Here is a 20,223-nt window from a genome sequence, read left to right as displayed (position 1 = left end):
TTATTTTTATAAATAGAAAATGGCATTATAGACAAAAATTGTATAAATTTGAGATTTGTTTAATGGGACAATGTACCTATTTTTTGGTCTAGAAAAACAATTTTTCCCTTATAGTATGACCATTTTTTATGAAAACTGAAGTAATTTCTTTGGTAATTCATCATAAGTATGAACTAAATCTCTGTCAAAATGAGAAGAATATCGATATTTAGTTTACTTATTTAAAAACATGCACCTATACATGCCATTTCATTAACTAGCGCGGTACCTGAAAAAAGATGCGTCATCTTTTTTTGCCAAATTGTAAATATCATTAACTAAAAATGAACTTTTGTCTTTTACATACATCTTTCTTGGCAAAAATTAAATAAAAAACAAGAAAGGTAGTAGATTTTTGGCTATTGGGAATGACCGGTCATCTGATCCAAAGTGCCATGATGTTGGTGAATTTGTGCCTCTTGCGCCTTGCAGTTATTGTGTTCCTCACATCTCTGTCTATTAATCTGAAAGTTTCAGCCTGAAGTGGAGAGCATTGTTCCTTTGTCTCCAAACGTGGTAGAGGAGCACTTGGGCAACCAGTTTCTTGAGAGTAGGCGTAGCCGTAGCTGAAAGACCAATTCTTGGGCATAGGTTCACCTATAGGTCACCGGCCATCAATAAGTTGCCAATTCATATTCAGTGTTTGGAAAAAATAGAAGGTAAAAAATAATTAGAAATAATATTATCAATTGAAAAAAAAAACAAAAAAGGAAACAAAAAAAACAGAACACTACGGCTTGTAAACCTTGTTTTGTGACCAAGGAAAGTCACGTAGAAGAAGAAGAAGAAGAAGAAGAAGAAGAAGAAGAAGAAGAAGAAGAAGAAGAGCAGAGAAGAAGCTACAAAGTAGTTAACATAATTAACCATATAGTTGTTAGATTTTCTAACATAATTGAGGTGGCAAACATCAAAGTTGTTTAACGCCGTGGTAGATCATTCTTAGGGTTAATCGGTTACAGAGAAGATGTATTACATAGAAGAGACGAAGCTGTGTTAGTGATTTTCGAGTCTCCAAATCCTTGCTTTCAAACCTAATTTTGAATAAACCTCCGTCCAATGTACTTGTAACCCTAACAATCTATTTCTTTTTTTTGGTCAACTAACCCTAACAATTTATATATAAGAATGTTCTTGCCTTTGGTTTGACAGAAAGAGAAGAAATGGAGAATAATCAATTAAGTGGTGAAAAAAAACTATTTTTGGTGGTCGGTATCGATCTATTTTACAAGTCTAAGGTGATTCAAGTTTGATAAATCAAAATTTGGTTAAGGTTTCGAACTCTGCATATTCCAAATTATATGGGAGAATTGCCAAGTGTGACTCAAAACTTGGAGCCAAACCCAAAACAATACCCCAACTTGGGTCAAAGGCAAAAGTAACCTAAAAGGCTATTGAAATTACAACTATCCCCTTGTGACCAAACAAAAAAACGGAATTTTTTTTACGTTTCTACCCCTCGCAAGTCGTCTGTTTAGACGACTTGAAAATAAGTCGTCCAGACGACTTAACTGAAAGTCGTCTGGACAGTTAGTCTTAAACATAATTTAAAAATTTTGTAAAAAATATTTTGATAAGTGAAAAATGGGAATTATGTAATTAACATATGTCTTAGGAGGTATAAATTAAGATATAACAAATTTCAATTGTTTTCAGCATAGATGAGTGAAAGTAGTGAGTCATGATATTCTTTAGTTTATGTTTCATCAACATATGTTGTAGTATTGTATGTGTTCTTAGGGTTAGATTTTGGAAAGCATTAAAACCGTTTTTGAAAATTTTTAAAATTACTTATGCGTGTTCATTTCTGTGTATAGTAAACACTATTTAAGTATAATTTGATTTTATAACGTGGTTAGTTAGTTAATCTAGTCATTTTAGTTTAGGGGTTCATTTTAGGGTCTAGGACGACTTAATATTTTGTCGTCTGAAAACAGACGACTAAATATTAAGTCGTCTGTTGTACATTATCAGCCAGAATAAGTCGTCTAAACCGGACCAAACCTTAAAGTTTACCAATGTACTTTTAAAGCTAACCGGATTATTTACCCAATATATAAGGTGATTTTTTTTTTTTGTTTCATTTTTCGCGAAATTCAGAAACCCTAACAGTTCTCTCTCAAAGGCGATTTCGAATTCCCACGATTTCCGAACAAACCATCGTTCTCAACGTCAGCTATCTATCTCACTTCATTCTCACCGTTGTCGCCGCAGCTTCTTCTAACCCTAGCGCCGCCGATTCCTCTAAACCCTAGCGCCGCCGATTCCTCTAAACCCTAGCGCCGCCGCTTCCACTATTTCCGAACAAACCGTCGCCCTCGCCACCGTGGTCACCAACGTTCTCACCGCCGCTTCCTCTAAACACTAGCGCCGCCGCTTCTTCTAAACCCTAGCGCCGCCGCTTCTTCTAAACCCTAGCGCCGCCGCTTCTTCTCTGTAAACCTTAGCGCCGTTTCTCTGTAAACCCTAACGCCGCTAAGTCATCAATCTCGAGGAAAAGATGAACATAAAACGTTGTCTCTATCAATTTACTCATTCTCACCGTTTCACGTTTATTTTTTCAGATCTATAACCGCAATGACGAGTACTCCAACTCCTTCTGCGACTGGAAGACTTGTAAGTAATTTAAGTCGTCTGGAAAGTCTTCCAACTGGACGACTTAGTAGATGACTTAAATATAAGTCGTCCATTTGGAAGACTTTCCAGACGACTTAAATTTAAGTCGTCTACTAAGTCGTCTGGACTTATATTGTTGTCTTTGATTATTTTGCAGACAAAAAGGATGGATATTCCAGAACTCCCCCGTAGGTTATACACATCAGGGGAAGAGCCAGAAGCCCACAATAGCATTTCGTATCATACGGATAACAGCAAGTTGCATACTGCTCTTAGGAAAGCTCTTACTGATGACGAATTTGAAGAGCTCAAGGAGTCGAGTTTGGGAGTTTTCATCAAGTTCAAGGAGCAGGGATTTGGTTGGGCTTCAAGGCTGGTTCACTACATGCTCAGTTTCAAGCTGGACATTAAGAAGAAGTATGAGATGTGGTCTCTCGTTGGTCCAGAACCTTTGAGGTTTTCACTGTTAGAGTTTGAAAACCTCACTGGTCTAAACTGCGAGTACATCGAGGACCTTGAGACACCAAAATGTGACGTTACCCCAGAGATGGTTTCTTTCTGGGGGATGCTGGGAGTTCATCTGGAAGCTGGGCCAACTACTGATCAGATAATAGCAGCACTGAAGAGATGCGGGGATTGGTCCAGGGAAGATCGCAAGCGGCTCGCGTACCTCTCCATCTTCACTGGATTCATTGAAGGGAGAAAGTTTTCAACCGCTACACGATCTACTCTGGCAAGGCTAGTGATGGATTTAGAACGGTTTGAGAATTATCCATGGGGGAGAGTCGCGTTTAAGGTGCTGATGGACTCTTTGTGGAACAAAGAAATTGCTGGCTGTTACACCGTGGATGGGTTTATACAAGTTCTTCAGGTCTGGACGTACACAGCTATGCCGGAATTGGGTGCTAGTATTGGTGGTCCCAGAGCAGACAGTCCGTCTCCACCGATACTGGCTTACGAGGGCAGCAGAGGCCGCAGATCAATGAAAGCTGCTATCTTGAGTCAGGTATTTACTTCAATCCAAAAGACTGCGCAGACGACTTATTATAAGTCGTCTGGAAGGTCGTCCAGCTGGACGACTTATCGGACGACTTATAATAAGTCGTCTGGAAAGTCTTCCCAGCTGGACGACTTATCGGACGACTTAATTAAGTCGTCTGGAAAGTCTTCCATCTGGACGACTTATTAGACGACTTATTATAAGTCGTCTGGAAGGTCTTCCAGCTGGACGACTTAGTAGACGACTTATAATTAAGTCGTCTATTTAGTATTTTTTTTCAAATATCTAACTCGATTCTTCTATTTACTGCAGACCCGCGTGATCAACTTTGTTGAGAAGGACATTAGTGAAATGTGGCCAAAATGGGACTCTGAGGTTGAGGACCTGCCCGCGGAGAACATCATTAAAGTCATGTATGAGCGGAGACCGTGGAAGTGGACCATGGATTGCTGGGAAGTCACTGGTACTAAGGTCAATACAAAACCTAAGGTTGTGACTCCATCGAAGAAGGCCAAAGAGATGGTTGTGTTGGAGGAGGAGGAGGAGGAGGAGGAGGAAGACAATCCAAGACCTCGGAAGAAAGCTCGTAAAGAGGCTCCTAAAGTGGCTAGTGAAGAGGCTAGAGAAGAGGCTAGAGGGGTGACCAGAGAGGAGTTGGAAATTATGTTCAAGGGCGTAGCTGACTGCATGAAAAAAGGGTTTAATAAGTGCATGAGGGAGTTTAGGAAGTTGTCCGATAGATTGGAAGCTGTGGAGAAGAAGGTTGGTGTCACCAATCAGGCTACCCCTCCACCTCTAACCAATCAGGCTACCCCTCAAGATAAACAGCCTACCCCTCTTGCCAAAGAAACCGGGGGTAGAAACAAACAGGCTACCCCTCATGCCAATGAAACCGTGGTTAGTAACCAGCCTCCTCCTCATCAAACCAAACAGCAGCCTCCTCCTCCTCAAAAGAAACAGCAGCAGCCTCCTCCTCCTCAAAAGAAACAGCCTCCTCCTCAAAAGAAACAGCCTCCTCAAATCAAAGAGGTTAGTATCAAATCCAGGGTTAACTAGTTGTCCAGACGACTGTAAAAGTTGTCTGGACGACTAGTTGACCCTGGACGACTTAAACGTAAGTTGTCTGGACGACTAGTTGACCACGGAAGACTTAATTTTAAGTCGTCCAGGGTCAACTAGTCGTCCAGACAACTTTTATTTAAGTCGTCCAGGGTTAACTTGTGTGCAACTTTTATTGCAGAGATGGTTGCCGGAGGATACAGCAACCGAGGCGAACTCGGTAAATAAGATCTTGCCGGAGGATAAAGCAGATGGTGTCACCTCCAAAGAGATTGTTGCTGTCACTTCCACCGATCACCAACCGAGCCTCGCTTCCACCGATCAACAACCGAGCCTCGCTTCCACCGAGCCAAGCGATCCAGTTTCAGAACCGAGCCTGGTTGTATTGGACAAGCGTGCAAAGAGTAAACGAGCGAAGAAACCTGCTCCCACTGTGAGATCTCCTTATACGGCAGAGAAAAAAAAAGATAAAGTGGCAGCCTATAATCCATTTCCGCCAGTAAACAAAGATAAGTTGAAGGAACTCGCTGATTGGTTGAAAACTGATCCGTAAGTGATTGCTTTACCCATAATAGCTTGATTTAGTCGTCCAAAACTGATTGCTTTTTTGTTTGCAGTCATTATTTAACTAAGACCGAGGACAAACCACGTACATCACCAACAAGGTGGTACCACTTCCTCCGGACAGCCAGAGGATGGCTGGAAGACTGCGTAAGTCTTCTGCACACGACTTATATTTAAGTCGTCTGGTAACTTCTAACTTGTTATATTTAATATGCAGCATATAGATGCTTGGATTAATGTGCTAAGGCAGAGGTATCAGGAGAACCCACAAGCTTTCAGGAGCGAGCGAATGTGCTTCCTGGATCACAACTTTTCCCAGTCTTGGAGAGAGCAGTATCAGCTCTTCAAAACATCGGAACCTGATCACAAAGGTTTAGGAAGAGTTCTACCTGGTGGGGCGTCGAATTTTTATGACGGATCAATACCTTCATTTTGCCAATCAAACAAGAAGTGGGGGGAGGACATTGATGATATCTATGCGCCAGTGAACTTGGACGACAAGCATTGGGTTGCTATTTGGATATCGATCCCTAAGAGGCACATAGTCGTCTGGGACAGCATACCTTCATCTAGTGTACCAGACGCATGGGATGCGATAATGGAGCCTTTTCTCCAGATGGTCCCTTATCTGCTTGTTGAGTGCGCAGCCACCGACGAAATACGGGTCAAATACGGGTTGGAGCCATACACATATGAGAGACCGCTGAAAGGTGTACCCACGGCCAACAATGGTGATTGTGGCGTGTACGCTGTAAAGTACATTGAATGTCATGCTCTTGGGGTCTCCTTTGACCCTAAAGACTTTGCTAGGTGCAACGCGAAGAAAATGAGGGATAATATGGCGGTGGATATATGGAAGGAGCTTGTTGATCAGCATCTGAAAGAAAATGTGGATGGTGATAAGTTCGTGGGCATGTATGATTAGATTTGTGTTTGTATTTGAACTTGTCTTTGTATTTGAACATGATTTTTTAACGAGCGAAGTATTTGTATTTCAGCTTGTCTTTGTATAGATTTGTAAATATATAAGTTGTCTGGAAGAAATAAGTCGTCTGGAAGGTTTTCCAACTGGACGACTTACAAATAAGTCGTCTAGAAGGTTTGGACGACTTATTATAAGTCGTCTGGAAGGTTTTCCAACTGGACGACTTACAAATAAGTCGTCTAGAAGGTTTGGACGACTTGAAGGGATAGTAGAAGGTAGTCTAAAAATAAAATACACTTGAAGGGATAGTAGAAGGTCGTCTAAAAATAAAATACACTGGACGACTTAGTAGAAGGTCGTCTAAAAATAAAATACACTGGACGACTTAGTAGAAGGTCGTCTAAAAATAAAATACACTGGACGACTAAAAATTTAGTCGTCTGGACGGGTAATCAAGACTGGACGACTTAAATTTAGGTCGTCTGGACAACTAGTCAACTGGTTGTGTACATTGTGGTTTCGTATGGCCAGTTTCCTTGCAGTTTGAGCATCTCCGTGCCCTGTGTTTCTTCCTGGGTTTGTGTCCTCTCATCCTAGATAGCTCCAACCAAGATTGCCATCTTGATTTCTTCGGTCTCCCCCGACCACGCTTTAGTTCTGGAGGAAAGCATTCTCGTTCCTCAATATGTTGTGACACGATAGGATATATATTCTCTGAGTATCCTGCATACAGATAATTCTTTGAGTACAGTGGACATACAAGTGTGGAGATATGCAAACCAGCATGTATTCCAGCAGCTATAGCATGAGAGCAAGGTATTTTCTCCACTCCATAGACACCACAATCACACTTTGCATGTTCCAAATCAACCACACAGTCCATTTTGCCACCTTTGACAAAGAAATGCCATCCATCAATTGGTTCGACCGTCATCGTACCCGCTATCTCTTCTCGAACAGCAAGCAAGTATTCAACACCCCCGCTATGTTCAGTTGTGAGACTCAAAGCATCTTGTCTCCTTTTCCAATACCATTTTCCTAACTTCTGCCTTATGAACTCCAGCAGGAACGTAATCGGAAATCCTCTTGCTCGCTTCAGTGCGGAATTAATAGATTCAGCAATGTTGCTTGTTTTTATGTTGAACCTGTTCCCCTTACAATAAACCCTTGACCATAGCCTGACGTCGGCTTTCTCCAAATACGTTGCAAGTTCCGGGTTTGCACTCCGTATCTCAGCCATGTACCGGTCAAAATCGTAAACCGTGTGAGCATAAGCAGCCCCTTTCACCAAGTACATGAGATGTTTCCCTTTAAACTTTTTGACAATGTTATCTTGAAGGTGATAATAACATATTCCTCGGGTTGCCCAAGGAAACACCTTATCACACGCACTTTTAATGGCCTTGTGCCGGTCGGAGACTATCACCAGAGGCTTGTCATGAGATATACAACTAGCCAATTTTGTGAAAAACCATTCCCAAGAAGGTATATCTTCCTCATCCACGATCCCAAAAGCCAATGGGAATATCTGAAAATTGCCATCTTGTGCGGCTGCAACTAACATAGTTCCTCCATACTTTCCACTTAGGTGAGTTCCATCCACCACAATGACCCTTCTCTGATACTTAAAACCTTTGATAGAAGCTCCAAAAGAGAGAAATAGATACTTAAATCTTTTCATAGAATCAAGTTCTATCGCCGTGATAGAATCAGGATTTGCAATGGAGATTTGCTCGAGATATGATGCCAGACGCGAATACCCTTCTTCTGCTGATCCTCTCACCAATCTTTGTGCATATAACAGTGCTCTGTATGAAGTGGTGTAATCAAGCGCCATGCCAAACATGTTCCTCATTGCATCAGTGATATGCTGCGGAGTTATCCCATCAATGATTCCAACACGATCAATGAAAAGACTACCTACATACTTCGGAGTACAGTGTCTCCGCTGAGCGATTCGGTCTCCCGCTGAGCATAAATGTTTTTCCACATACTTTGTTACCCAAAACGTGTTTGTCCCATGTTTGACACTCGCTCTGACCTTCCATCCACAATAGCTAACCGGACATGTTGCCACAACGAGAGTTTTCGTTGATTTGTATAATCTGAAAGAAAACTTACCCCTCACTGCTGCCAACCGCAGCTCTGAAAGCAGTGCACCCTTGCTAACAAAACTCTGGTTGACATAGATACTGGTACCATTCGATTTTCCTCCTTCAATAGCATTTGTCTTAGCATATGTCTTTTGGATTTCTTCAAAACAAATATTATCATCATCTTCCTCGTCCTCATCTGGAACCTTTCCATAAAGACTGTAATCCCCACCATTCTGATCCGTTTCACCAACAATAGAATTATCAGCATCCTCCTCCCCATTTTCCTCCTCCCCATCTTGATTTTCATCTTCAACAAACTCATTATCACCAACATCTTCAAAACATTCATCAGCTTCATCATCATCACCAACATCTTCTTCCCATTCACCAGCTTCATCATCATCACCAACATCTTCTTCCCATTCACCAGCTTCATCATTATCACCAACATCTTTTTCCCATTCACCAGCTTCATCAATATCCCTTTTCTCTGAAACCGTTTCGACCTTGCTGCGGCTTGATACACAAAGACATACTCTATGGGTTTTGAGTATCTCCAGCAAGTTTCGAACTTGTCTATCACTTGTAACATGAATGGGAAGACTGCCTGGAGCCATCATCATTTCTGCTGGTAATGAGTAGCTAATCTCCACACTCACTGTTCTCATGTCCAGGTTATAATCTTCTTGAGCCATTGCAACAAGTTCAGCATGTGTTGAATCTTCATTCAATAAAAACAATCTTGCTCCTTTGAGATCATCAACCACAAAATCCCAACGGAAATCTCTCAACAACCATTCTCCATACACTGCATGTAACTGAAAAATCATCTGCAAATATTCAAAATAAAACACATTAGTAAACATAGAGAAAATGAAGAAGTTCAATAAACATTGCCGCAGACGACTTAGCATTAAGTCGTCCAGAAGACTTAAAGGTAAGTCGTCTAAAGAGGTCACTTTTGCAATTGAAAATTAAAAGGGACGACTTAATTCTAAGTCGTCCGGCTTTGTTTGTTAAAAAAAAAACTTCAGACGACTTATATATAAGTCGTCTACGAGAAACGGGCTAGTTTTGCATTTGACCGAATCGTGTCAGATCTTTGACTATTTCTGGACGACTTATAATTCAGTCGTCTCTGGGAAAGTTAAAATTTCAATATTTTATGAAAACTTGACGACTTACGTGTAAGTCGTCCTAGGTTAGTTTTGTAATTGAAAAATAAAACTTGAAATTTAACTTTCTCCAGACGACTTAGATGAAAGTCGTCCAGCTAAACGACTTAATTTAAGGTCGTCCGGGATAAGCAAGGTTTGACCAGAAAATTGGGAAAAATTCTGGACGACTTTGCTTTCCCCGGACGACTTTAAATTAAGTCTTCTGGAGGGACGACTTTATATTAAGTCGTCTGGTTAAAGTTAAATTATGAAGTTTTATTTTTCAATTACAAAACTAACCTAGGACGACTTACACGTAAGTCGTCAAGTTTTCATAAAATATTGAAATTTTAACTTTCCCAGAGACGACTGAATTATAAGTCGTCCAGAAATAGTCAAAGATCTGACACGATTCGGTCAAATGCAAAACTAGCCCGTTTCTCGTAGACGACGTATATATAAGTCGTCTGGAGTGTTTTTTTTTAACAAACAAAGCTGGACGACTTAATTTAAGTCGTCCGTTTGACCAGAAGACTCATCAGTAAGTCTTCTACATACAGATGACTTACTAGTAAGTCTTCTACGCGAACAGATCTTGAAAAAAAATTCAAATTCGTACCTTAAACTAGGTGAGATGACTTCGTTTGCACACAGGGTCTTCTCCAACCACCCAGAACCTCAAACGAAAGCAACCGTAAGTCAAAACGAAAGAAATATGGCTCTGTCAACCATAGCCCATATTTTGAATCAAAAGCTTGAGTTTTTTGGATGAATATAGAGAGAAAGTGAAAGAAATGTTGTTTTTAGTTCATAACAATTGAAACAGAGAGTGTAAAGAGATTTACGTGCATTAAAGGGCATTAAAAGCTCCAAACAGTTCGTACAAGGTTGTTGCCACTATTCATTGCAGTGGCAATATTGTAAATACTTGAAGAAGATGAGGTTGAGACAGTAAAGAAGCCATTTTCGAAAAGAAAAAAAAATGTTAATGGCATTTTCGTAGATAAAATGCAGGTGTGAGGTTAAAATCTCAAAAAAAAAAAAGAGTCAAAAGAAAAGGTTAGTTTTCTGTTTGACTCTAAGTTTTGAGTCACTTTTGCAAAAAGCCCAAATTATATAATAAGAAAATGCAGAATTAAAGGAGTTGAATTTGTAATGTGTACATGTGGTCACTTATGTGTGCGGTCCTTTGGAAATGAAATGCGAATCCAACTTTGAGAAGCTCGTGGTCTTGTTTGTACCCAAGCGCATAGAACATACGGAAAGCGTTCTTGCTGACTTTAATTTCAATCATAGTTCTAACCATAACAGAGACTTGATCAGCATCAGCTCATCGCACCTCTCATCGCACCTCCAACATGTTTAACAGTCCTCTAATCAAAATTTTATTGATTAGATTAGAAGACTTCTTTGATAAAACAAGAACATACAAGAAGGTGGTATGTAGGCTCTGGGCCGTCATGTTGAAATTGTTGAACTTTTGGCTTGGCCTCACCTCACAGCCAGCTCACTCTTGCTCTTACTCTGTTTTTGTTCTCTTTTTGTCTCTGTTTTTACTCTCTCAGTTTTGCTTGTGTTTCAATCATGACACAAGTTAGCACACACTCTTTACTCTCTCACGTTTGGTTTGTTCTTGTAGAGAGAGAAGAGAGATAACTATGTATGTCTACATTTTTACTTACTCCAACTCTTATTCTTATGAGAATTGGATTTATCTTTCTTACAACACCACATATACATACTTATAGTAGTTTCTCACTAACTACTACACATGCACCTAAACAACTACAACATAGGTGTCCTCAACTTCTCTTTGGTTTGTAATCAATGTCAAGTGGCATCTTCTCTTACATTGACTTTCTTCTTCTACGTGACTCTCTCCTTGGTCACTTCTTCTTGTTCTTTCGTTTCTTGCGCTTCAAGCTTCCTTCTTCTCCTTCTTTTTCCTTCTTTGTAACTTTTTCTCTGCTACTCTTCTTTGCTCCTCTTCTTCTTCTATGTGACTCTAACATCAAAATAATATAAAATTCTATAACCAAACAAGGATAAATACTAGAGAAGAGGCAAGGAAGAATATACAAACCACAGAAACGTAACCACGGATCCAAAGACGTATCCAGTAGAGATGAAATAAAAAAACATCTTTGCCAAATTCATTAGTTTTTGAGAATTTGACGTGATTAAAGAAAATCTAACAACTATATGATCAATTATGTTAACGACTTTGTAGCTTCTTCTCTGCTACTCTTCTTTGCTCCTCTTCTTCTTCTACGTGGCTCTCCTTGGTCACAAAATAGATTTACAAGCCGTCGTGTTCTGTTTTCTTTGTTTCCTTTTTTTTAGTTTTTTTCTTTTCAGTTGATATTATCTCTAATTATATTTTACCTTTTTTTTTTCCCCAAAAAAATTGGATATGAGCTGGCAACTTATTAGTGGCCGGAAGACCTATAGATTTTAGGAACTATTAGTCCTAGTCAAATAGAATGGCCGTGACTACTAACAAAAAAAATGAAACATTGGCTTAGGACATATTTTTGTTGAACTTTTATATAGGACATATAACAAAATTGTTATTTAGTTTGACATATTAGTAAAAATACTTTATTGAACTGTAATCACTTTAACATAGACTATTATTGATACTAGTGGTTGGCCCGCCTACGGACGGGTGAGTTTACACTAATTCTTTTTTTGAAAATTTACTTTAAATCATAATAATAAATATAATATGTTTTTATTCTAAAATCAAATTATAAATTTTATTAAATTTTGTAGGTTTGAGTTGAAATGACCACTAATATTTCTTTTGTTACAAAATACAAAATTATGAAATTAAAAAGCTAAGAAAAATATAATAATTTGTATTTTTCTTTTTTTTTATTTCTATTTCATATAGTTGAGGAAAATATAAAGTAAGAATAATTAATATTTTTTATTTTATTTTTAAGAGCATAATTTAAATACTATTACAATAATTAATTTCATCACGATAATAAATTAATCCAGGTCCAAACTAAATCAGTTGAAAATATAATATAATATGATAAAATCATAAAAAGTTATATTTTAAAGTAATATGTAAATAGTTTCAATGATGTCAAAAATAATAGTTAATATACATATTATTTAACAACAAATGATGTTCTATAATATATGTTTGTTTCAGTTTATATTAGATTTCCAATATATAATGATTTTTTCTTTAATTTTTAGTGTTTTTTCTAATTGTGTTTGTAAATTATTTTAACATTTGTTGAACTTTGTTTTATAAGAAAATTATTTGTAGGAAATTTTGCTCATGCTATTTGAAAATACTTTTATAGAAAAATAGTGTTATAAATTAATTAAGTATTACATTGGTTCACACAGTTTAGCTAAAATAACTTAAATATAATATAATCATTAATAATCTGAAAATTAATATGAACCAAACGGCATATCGATGTTTTCTGAAAAAAAAAAATAGATTTAAATAAAGCCAGTAGGTGATTAATGTAGAGTTGGCTGTTTGCATCATCTCTACATTAATATATGACGGCGCCAAGAACTTTAGGTGTGAGATTGGTTGAAGTTGATCGTTGTTCCTTTTGTTCTTCTGTTTGTGGTATAAACGGACATGATTGGAGTGTTGACATGTGTGGTCTAGTCTACAACTTGCTGAGATCGGGTCGTTTATTTGGATAGTACATGTGATGTGAGCGATCATACGGCTAGAAAGTAGGTTTTTGTTGTTAGGTTGATTTAAAATATTGCAGCCAAACTTATAAGTTACTTTTTTTACTAAACTTATAAGTTACCTGAGGACAAATTCCACATAAAAAGTTAAATATGAGCAGATTAATTTCTCTCGTGTTTTTATAACAATCTCTATCTACCAGTTTTGATTCTGTTTCTTATGTTTAGGCCTATCAAACTTCCTCCTGCATTTTTATAAATCTGGATATCAAACCTATGTTCAAAGTTGTTATGAAACACTACCCTAAAGCTTTCTCTGATCATATACAAAAATGGACAAATCTGGATTTCTGGTGTGTAAAATATTTATGTTCGACATAGGTTCAAAGTTTGCAGGAGGAAGTTTGGTAGAGATTGTTATAAAAATACGGAAAGGGCAAAACACCACCCTAAATGCAGGAGGAAGTTTGAGTGCTTTGGTCTTTCTTTAATGAAAATGCTAAAGATATATGGAAAAGAAGTTGTAACTTGTAAGAGTATATAATCAGAATTAACAATAACAACAGAAACTCTGATCTTCACATAACTTTGTCAAAATGAGTACAAAATCATGTAGAATAAAAGCAAATATAATAAATTAATTTGGTCAATCATATTTCTTGCTTTCAACATTATAACTGCTAAAGGGTTATTCTAAGATGTGTGGTTTAAGTTTAGGTTATTATTGGGCATGAGTTGAATAATCGACCTTTTTAGTCATTTGGTGAAAAACATTGCAAAGGAAATGAAACTATAAAAGTGATATCTCATGAACAAAAAATGTTCCCAAGTGTTAGGAATATGAGTCTTAGGAATGATACCACCAAAAGATAAATGTTTCCATTAAATATCTGAACCAAAAAAAAAAGAACAACAAAAGCCAGATCAAGCTGGGTTCTTACCAACAAAAGCACAACTCCTTTATTATTATATGTTATAGAAGCAATAGACTTGGACACTAACCTTCTACAGTCCTACTACAATCCCCGAGTTTGGCTTGCGCTCCATATGGTAAGATTTTGGCAACAGTTCCTTCCAGGAGGTCCTTCTCGAAGGTATAGCTTCTCCTGTTACAACATTACGCGGTATATCATTTAGTCTCCTAGTTAGTTTTCTTATTAAGACAAGACAGAAGTGAAACCAACCAGGATGTTTTTTAATTCTGTGTCAAGTCGTTTTTGTATTCATTCAATCACGTAATCTGCACAACCAGTCTACGACCTACCTGAAACACAGAGAAGCCTAAGCAAACACAGAACAGTGAAGCCAAAAAGCTTACTGCAATTCAGCGGAAAAAGAAATCTTCCTTTTAAGTTTTCCTTCAACTCTGTGAAACTATTCACTTTCTTGACCATCTCCTGCTTTGGGATAAAAGCTCTGAAGCCCTAAATTAAACCAACACAAAGCTATTGAATGCACTCGAAAGGTATGAACTCTAAGCCAACATGTGAAGCCTACCTCAATTCTGGTGAGAAGCCCTCCAGTATTCCACTCAGTTATCTTATTTTCAATAGGCTCATTAAGTTGTTTAATCTGCCACATAACAATCCTCCACTCTTCATTAGAATCTTCTTGATACATAAACCAAGAAGTTCTTGAAATCAAGGCAAAAAAAGAGAACCTACCTCACTCGGTGCCAAGCTATTCTCCTAAAGTAACGTCCATAAGAAAGTAAAGGCAGGCATACCACTCAACGTCCTCCTTAAAATCTTTGTGAAAATCATTGTCCCTATCTCCACCACACAGGTCTTCCTTGCCTTGCAAGCTCCACAACTTCAACACTATCTTCATCATCATCCTAAACAATCCCCATTTTACCATGAAAAAAAATAAAAAAAACTGTTCAGCATCGTACTTTAAATCACAGAGCAAGTAATCAAATTCTCTGTCATAGAATGAAAGTATCTCCTTTGTCATCTGCTTTCCCACTCTGATTCTCGTCCTCCTCTTGTGTCGACACATGATTAGCTCAAGCTCCTTCTCCGCCACGATTCCTCTGTTTTGTACATATGATCAAACTCTCCGAACAGCAAAATAGCTACACACAGAGAAACGACGAAGGGAGAGGGGCTAAGAGTTTATATGAAACTGAAACTGAAACTGCAAAGCTTTCTCTCATACTCTGAAATAGATACAGTCTCTTACGTCATCAAAGCTATGAATCCATGAAGAAGAAGTGAAGAGAGACTTACCAATTTATAGTCAAGATTGACAATGTGGGTAATGGGAGATACATTGATTGACAAATTGTGTGAGTGGGGCAGTTGTTAATGAGAGCGTTTAAGAAGACGCTTGGAATCAATTGATTTGCGTAACGTTTCCGAATTGCTTACGCTAGCCTGTAGAAACCAAACAAAAAGACAGCCCTGCTGTGTTCCACCAGGATTTTCCGGAAAACGGTCGGTAAACCAAGCACGGTCTGAGATTCTAGGGCGGTGGTATGAAATTTCCGGCGACTACCTTGAACCCGTAACGTCACGAGGAAGAGACAACTTAAGAGAGTGCTCAAAGATAAGAAACATTGGGCCTGGAACTTAAAACATGATAATTAGCCCATAATTGTTTTCACAACGAAAAAGTTTGAGATTTATTGGAGTGCCACGTGTCCAAAAACGCCTCGGGCCCGAAAAATGCATACGGGTTGGTTTTGCTTTGTCCAATTTGTAAATGACGTGGAGTTTAAGTAGACGTGGCAACTCGTAAGTGGTGTGAATAAAATGCTGACGTGAACAGTTTATCTGAGGCTCTTATTCCCATTTTATTACTTGTTTGATTATTAGGAACCTTATGCTATATTCACAGCTTAAATTCTAAAATTAATTAATTATATTGCACCTCAAACTTTTTTCTGTCTTAATGCTAATTTCTTATATTTGATAGAAAACATATTGTCCATCAACCAAAATTCCTATTAAAAAATTATTAGAAGTAGTTTCTCTTAATCTATTATTATTTAAGTGCAAAACAATTTTGTAAAAAAAAAACTATAAACATATTTCGCTTGACCAAAAAAAATTGGCTTATTATGGCATCAATAAACCTTCGCACGGCTTTGCAATCGCATACCAAACGGCCAAATATAAATAGAAATGTGTTTTCAGATAAAGTTAGGTGATATCGATAACTAATGAAAGTAAACTACTGATTCCATGAAGCGTAGTTCTAAATCGCAAAACCATCAAGTCATAAAGGTGTGATGTAATCATTAAAGTTGAAAGTTAAGGTTAGTACGCGCATGTTCTCCACAAAATATTTCTCAAAGATTGCAAGTTCGAAATGTGTATAATATATAGATTGGAACTAAAAAGAAAATATACAGATTGGAACTACGCTCTTTACTCTTTACTAGCTATCACTGCCACCAGTTAAATAAAGTTATAGACCGAAACAGAAAGATACTTTGAAGCAGTAATGCAATTTTCCTCGCAGTCACAAACTTACAATAACTAACAAGCGATCAAGAGAATCTTGCATTTGATAAGCCACAATAACAAAAAAAAACAGTCGAATTTTCAGAGAAACATAAAACGCGAGAGATAGAGAGAGAGAGAGACTTGATATCTTTCAGTCCAGTCCATAATAGAAGCAAAATGATTGTAAAAAACAAAAGGGTATTAAATACCAACGACGAAAGTCGCAAACTGGACATCTCGCTATTATTGGTAGAAGAATGTGGAGGATGAAAAGTCAAACCCTTCAGTTCCACTCTCAACAGGACTGTTTTGATCCACAAAGGCATCAAGTTCAAAGGAATAATCCATACTAGTATTCGCCACATTCCAATAGCTATCGGTCTCTGGATAAGTAAGTTCAGCTCCAAAACAAGTACTTGGAGGAAGAGGTGGAAGCTCATGATCACAATGCTCATCATTAGTGTTTATAGATTGATAATCACATTCAGACTCATGTGGCCACCCATTGTATGAGAACTCATTAGCGTTTTGGTTTTCGGTGTTGGTCGATGAATAGAGATTGTTGGTGGTGCTATTGTTAGGATCTTCTGGTTGAAAAGAATGGTTGAATAACTCGGAAATGAAACGTTGGGATTCATCAGGAGAGATGAAGGAAGTTACTGAGGAGCCACGAGGCATATCGGAATAGACAAAGTTGGTCTTAGCAGTCAAGCCTCTTATGGACCGTGCAGCTCTATCATAGGCCAATGCAGCCTCCTCGGCCGTATCAAAAGTACCTAGCCAATACCTCTCTTTTGTAGTAGGGTTTCTTATTTCAGCTGCATATCTTCCCCACGGCCTCCGCCTCACTCCTACATACTTGTTTTCTTCATTATGTTGTTGTGGTTGCGGCTGCGATTGTTGCTGCTTTTTCCTATTACTCTTTTTTGATCTAGAGGAAGAACCGGCATTTGAATTACCATTGAAATCCATATTTTATTAGTATACTTTTGCGTACACTCAGAATGTGAAATGAAGGGAGACTAGGAGATGATTTGTAGTGATGAATTTTGTTATGTGGAACAATGGAAATGTGTATGTTTAAATAGATGAGGTCACCTTCACTATGTGGACTTTCTCGTTTATTCTAAAGGTCTCTTTGGGGAAATTTTTAAGATACAAAAAGTGGGTCACATGCATGAAAATGTGCAAAATGAGATGATCATCACCATCTAATCATATGATTGAAAGTGGAATGAGTTTGTGCCTTTTAGGATTGGCCCATGTAAATCATGTAAGATTACGAGCCAATCTGCAATGGAGATTTCTTTTTCGCTATGTTTTCTAATATTCTTTTTTTTAGAACTAATCTTTTTAATATGCTTTCTTTTCTTTTACCTTTACGCATGCTATTATTTTTGGGAACGTGAGATTCTTTGTGGCTACTTATGATCACTTGCAGTTGTACCATATTTTTGGTTTTCAATTATGGACTTTGATAATAGTACGTTTCCCCAATCAACTCATGGTCAGAAAGTTCGTTTATTTATCATCCTAAGAGCAACTCGAATGGTAAGAGCCCATTAGAGGCTCTACTGAATAATTTAATAGTTAATTGTGTGATTTGAAAAGTTTAGAATCCTTGTTAGCATAATTAATTTTTTCATGGTCCAATGGAAAAACCTCTCAGACGTTCTTAATTTTTTTTTTTTTAAAGAAGTTGAATGATTAGATTTTGCAAAATACTTGTTAAGTTGATACAATAGTTCTTTCAAAATCACAAACTTGGTATAATCACCATAACACAAACATTCTACAAGAGTGGATTGGTAAAAAATCATTCTACATTCTACATTCTACATTCTACATTCGTACCTCTCATCTCCATATCCACCTCTCTCAGCAGCTCTCTCAGGTGATATGTCAAGGTAAAGCACAGAATCCGGAGCCAGCAATCCAACTTCCGGAGCCTTGCATCACTCGATCCCAAGACCTTTAGCTGATGAGAAAGCCACACCAGAGTAGGAATAACTATCAACGATAAGCGTAGTTCCTCCCTTAAGCTTCTCCTCCATCAACGACCTGCAAAACGTTCAGGAAATTAATAAGGGAAACACTTAGACAGCTAAAAACAGAAAGAAAGAAGATAAAGAACCTCTTCTCCCAACGATTGGCGCTGAAGAGGAGATGAATGGTGTGATCATCTAACTGAGACTTAGCGCGGATATCATCTGGCCGACGCTTGTCTCTCTATCGGGAAACCTCCAGAGCTCGGTCAGATGTCCAGAACTCTCCAAGAAAGAGCGTAGCTTAGCGCACTGTGTTGACTTGCCGCTGCGGTCAAGTCCTTCTACGACTATAAATGCACCTCTTGGCTTCGCACTGGCTTCAGAAGAAAAGGTTGGATTCTCCATTCGAATTGATGAACGCTTGAGTGAATGCGGGAGATAGTTGAAGGATCTTGCTGGCAATGCCAAGGCTCTGAAACTAATAAACAATAAAGTTCAATACTTTTAAAACAAAATCAATACCAAAGGAACAAACTTTCTTCATCACTGTGATCTCAGTACAACTATAAACTCAGATTAGAAAATAAAGAACAGACCTTGATGATTTTGTTTGTAATACATCTGAGATGAAACCTTGCTAGAACATCATATGTTCTTCCTCTGTCCATGGAGTCTCTGAAATCTCATCATCAAAACAAAATTTTGGAGTCAAATCGAATCTCAATTCTCATCAACATAATAAAATATTCAATTATAATCAACGGAATTGAAATCAAGAGCTTCAAATCAAAACAAAAAATACAAACAATCCGAACCTTCTCGGTGATTTCATGGCCGAATTCCAAAGAGGGAAGGGGATTCAGAGTGGAGTTTGAAGGAGATGGAAGGAGGTAAGAGGGAAGCTGAGGCGGGTCTGGAGATGGAGAAAGGAAGGGATTTGGGGTTGAAGGTGGAGAGAGCGAGAGACGAAGCTGAAGCAGTCATGGTGAAGTGAAGAGATAATTTCTCAAAACCATCAAAATCAACGAAGATCTCTTTCTCAAACCAAAAAATAACATCGACGAAGAGGAAGACGAAGAGGAAGAGGAAGAGAGAGAAGGCATTAGCCAATAACAAAAGAGCACGTATAGGGTGCTTACCAGTTCTAAAAGTGTTATATTAGACATCGGTTCTCTCCTTTTAACTCATTTTTCATTTATTTTTTTTTCTTTTTTTTTTCTTTAGAACCTCTCATTAAACTCTCTGATTGAGGTGGTCTAAGTCGTTTTTGTTCTTTCATCCTGTTTGGTTCGCCATCTAAATCGATTTATCTTACTCCACTATTGTTTCGGTGTAACTATGGGATCTCAGTTCGACATGCATGTCATTGTCACTTGCACTATGACTCTTTTCTTATCATACATGTGGTACATCTACACACGTAAAATCATATTACCATTAAACTGAACTAAACTCATGACCACCGTGGGAACCGAAATTCACACCGTCGATTATAATAAATAATAATGGAGGAAAACCGAGTGAACCCGTTTTTTCTTGAATGTCCGAATTTTCTGCATAATCACTTTAGAACGATAAAAAGATAGATAATCGCTCAGAGGCGTTTTATTGAATAGTATGAATACAAGATTTCTCCGAGAGGAGTGGAGATATGC

At 38.0% G+C, this 20,223-nt stretch overlaps 1 protein-coding gene and 1 pseudogene across 8 annotated transcripts; both read right to left on the bottom strand.

The window, feature by feature from the left end:
* Positions 1-13,909: 13,909 nt before the first annotated feature.
* On the bottom strand, positions 13,910-18,123 carry LOC106413807 (ethylene-responsive transcription factor ERF087-like). 8 transcript variants are annotated; one of them, XM_048756880.1, is made up of 6 exons: positions 15,360-18,123; positions 14,793-15,205; positions 14,626-14,700; positions 14,313-14,552; positions 14,131-14,234; positions 13,910-14,018 (listed from the first exon to the last, which is right to left on the bottom strand). In XM_048756880.1, exon 1 carries the CDS (start codon positions 17,550-17,552, stop codon positions 16,824-16,826), a length of 729 nt encoding a protein of 242 aa, XP_048612837.1. In that variant the 5' UTR covers positions 17,553-18,123; the 3' UTR covers positions 13,910-14,018; positions 14,131-14,234; positions 14,313-14,552; positions 14,626-14,700; positions 14,793-15,205; positions 15,360-16,823. The 8 variants fall into 8 exon arrangements, with proteins under 8 accessions (XP_048612837.1, XP_048612841.1, XP_048612843.1 ...); XM_048756884.1 differs by having other exon boundaries at positions 14,393-14,552; XM_048756886.1 differs by having other exon boundaries at positions 14,393-14,544; positions 14,793-15,163; positions 15,402-18,123.
* Positions 18,124-18,284: 161 nt separating this feature from the next.
* LOC106413756 lies at positions 18,285-18,973 on the bottom strand (annotated as a pseudogene).
* Between the last annotated feature and the right edge of the window lie 1,250 nt (positions 18,974-20,223).

The sequence above is a fragment of the Brassica napus genome, chromosome C5 (genome assembly GCF_020379485.1).
Source record: "Brassica napus cultivar Da-Ae chromosome C5, Da-Ae, whole genome shotgun sequence".
NCBI lineage: Eukaryota > Viridiplantae > Streptophyta > Magnoliopsida > Brassicales > Brassicaceae > Brassica > Brassica napus.
Note: the sequence above shows the minus strand (reverse complement) of the source record. Positions and strands in the feature narration are given on the sequence as shown.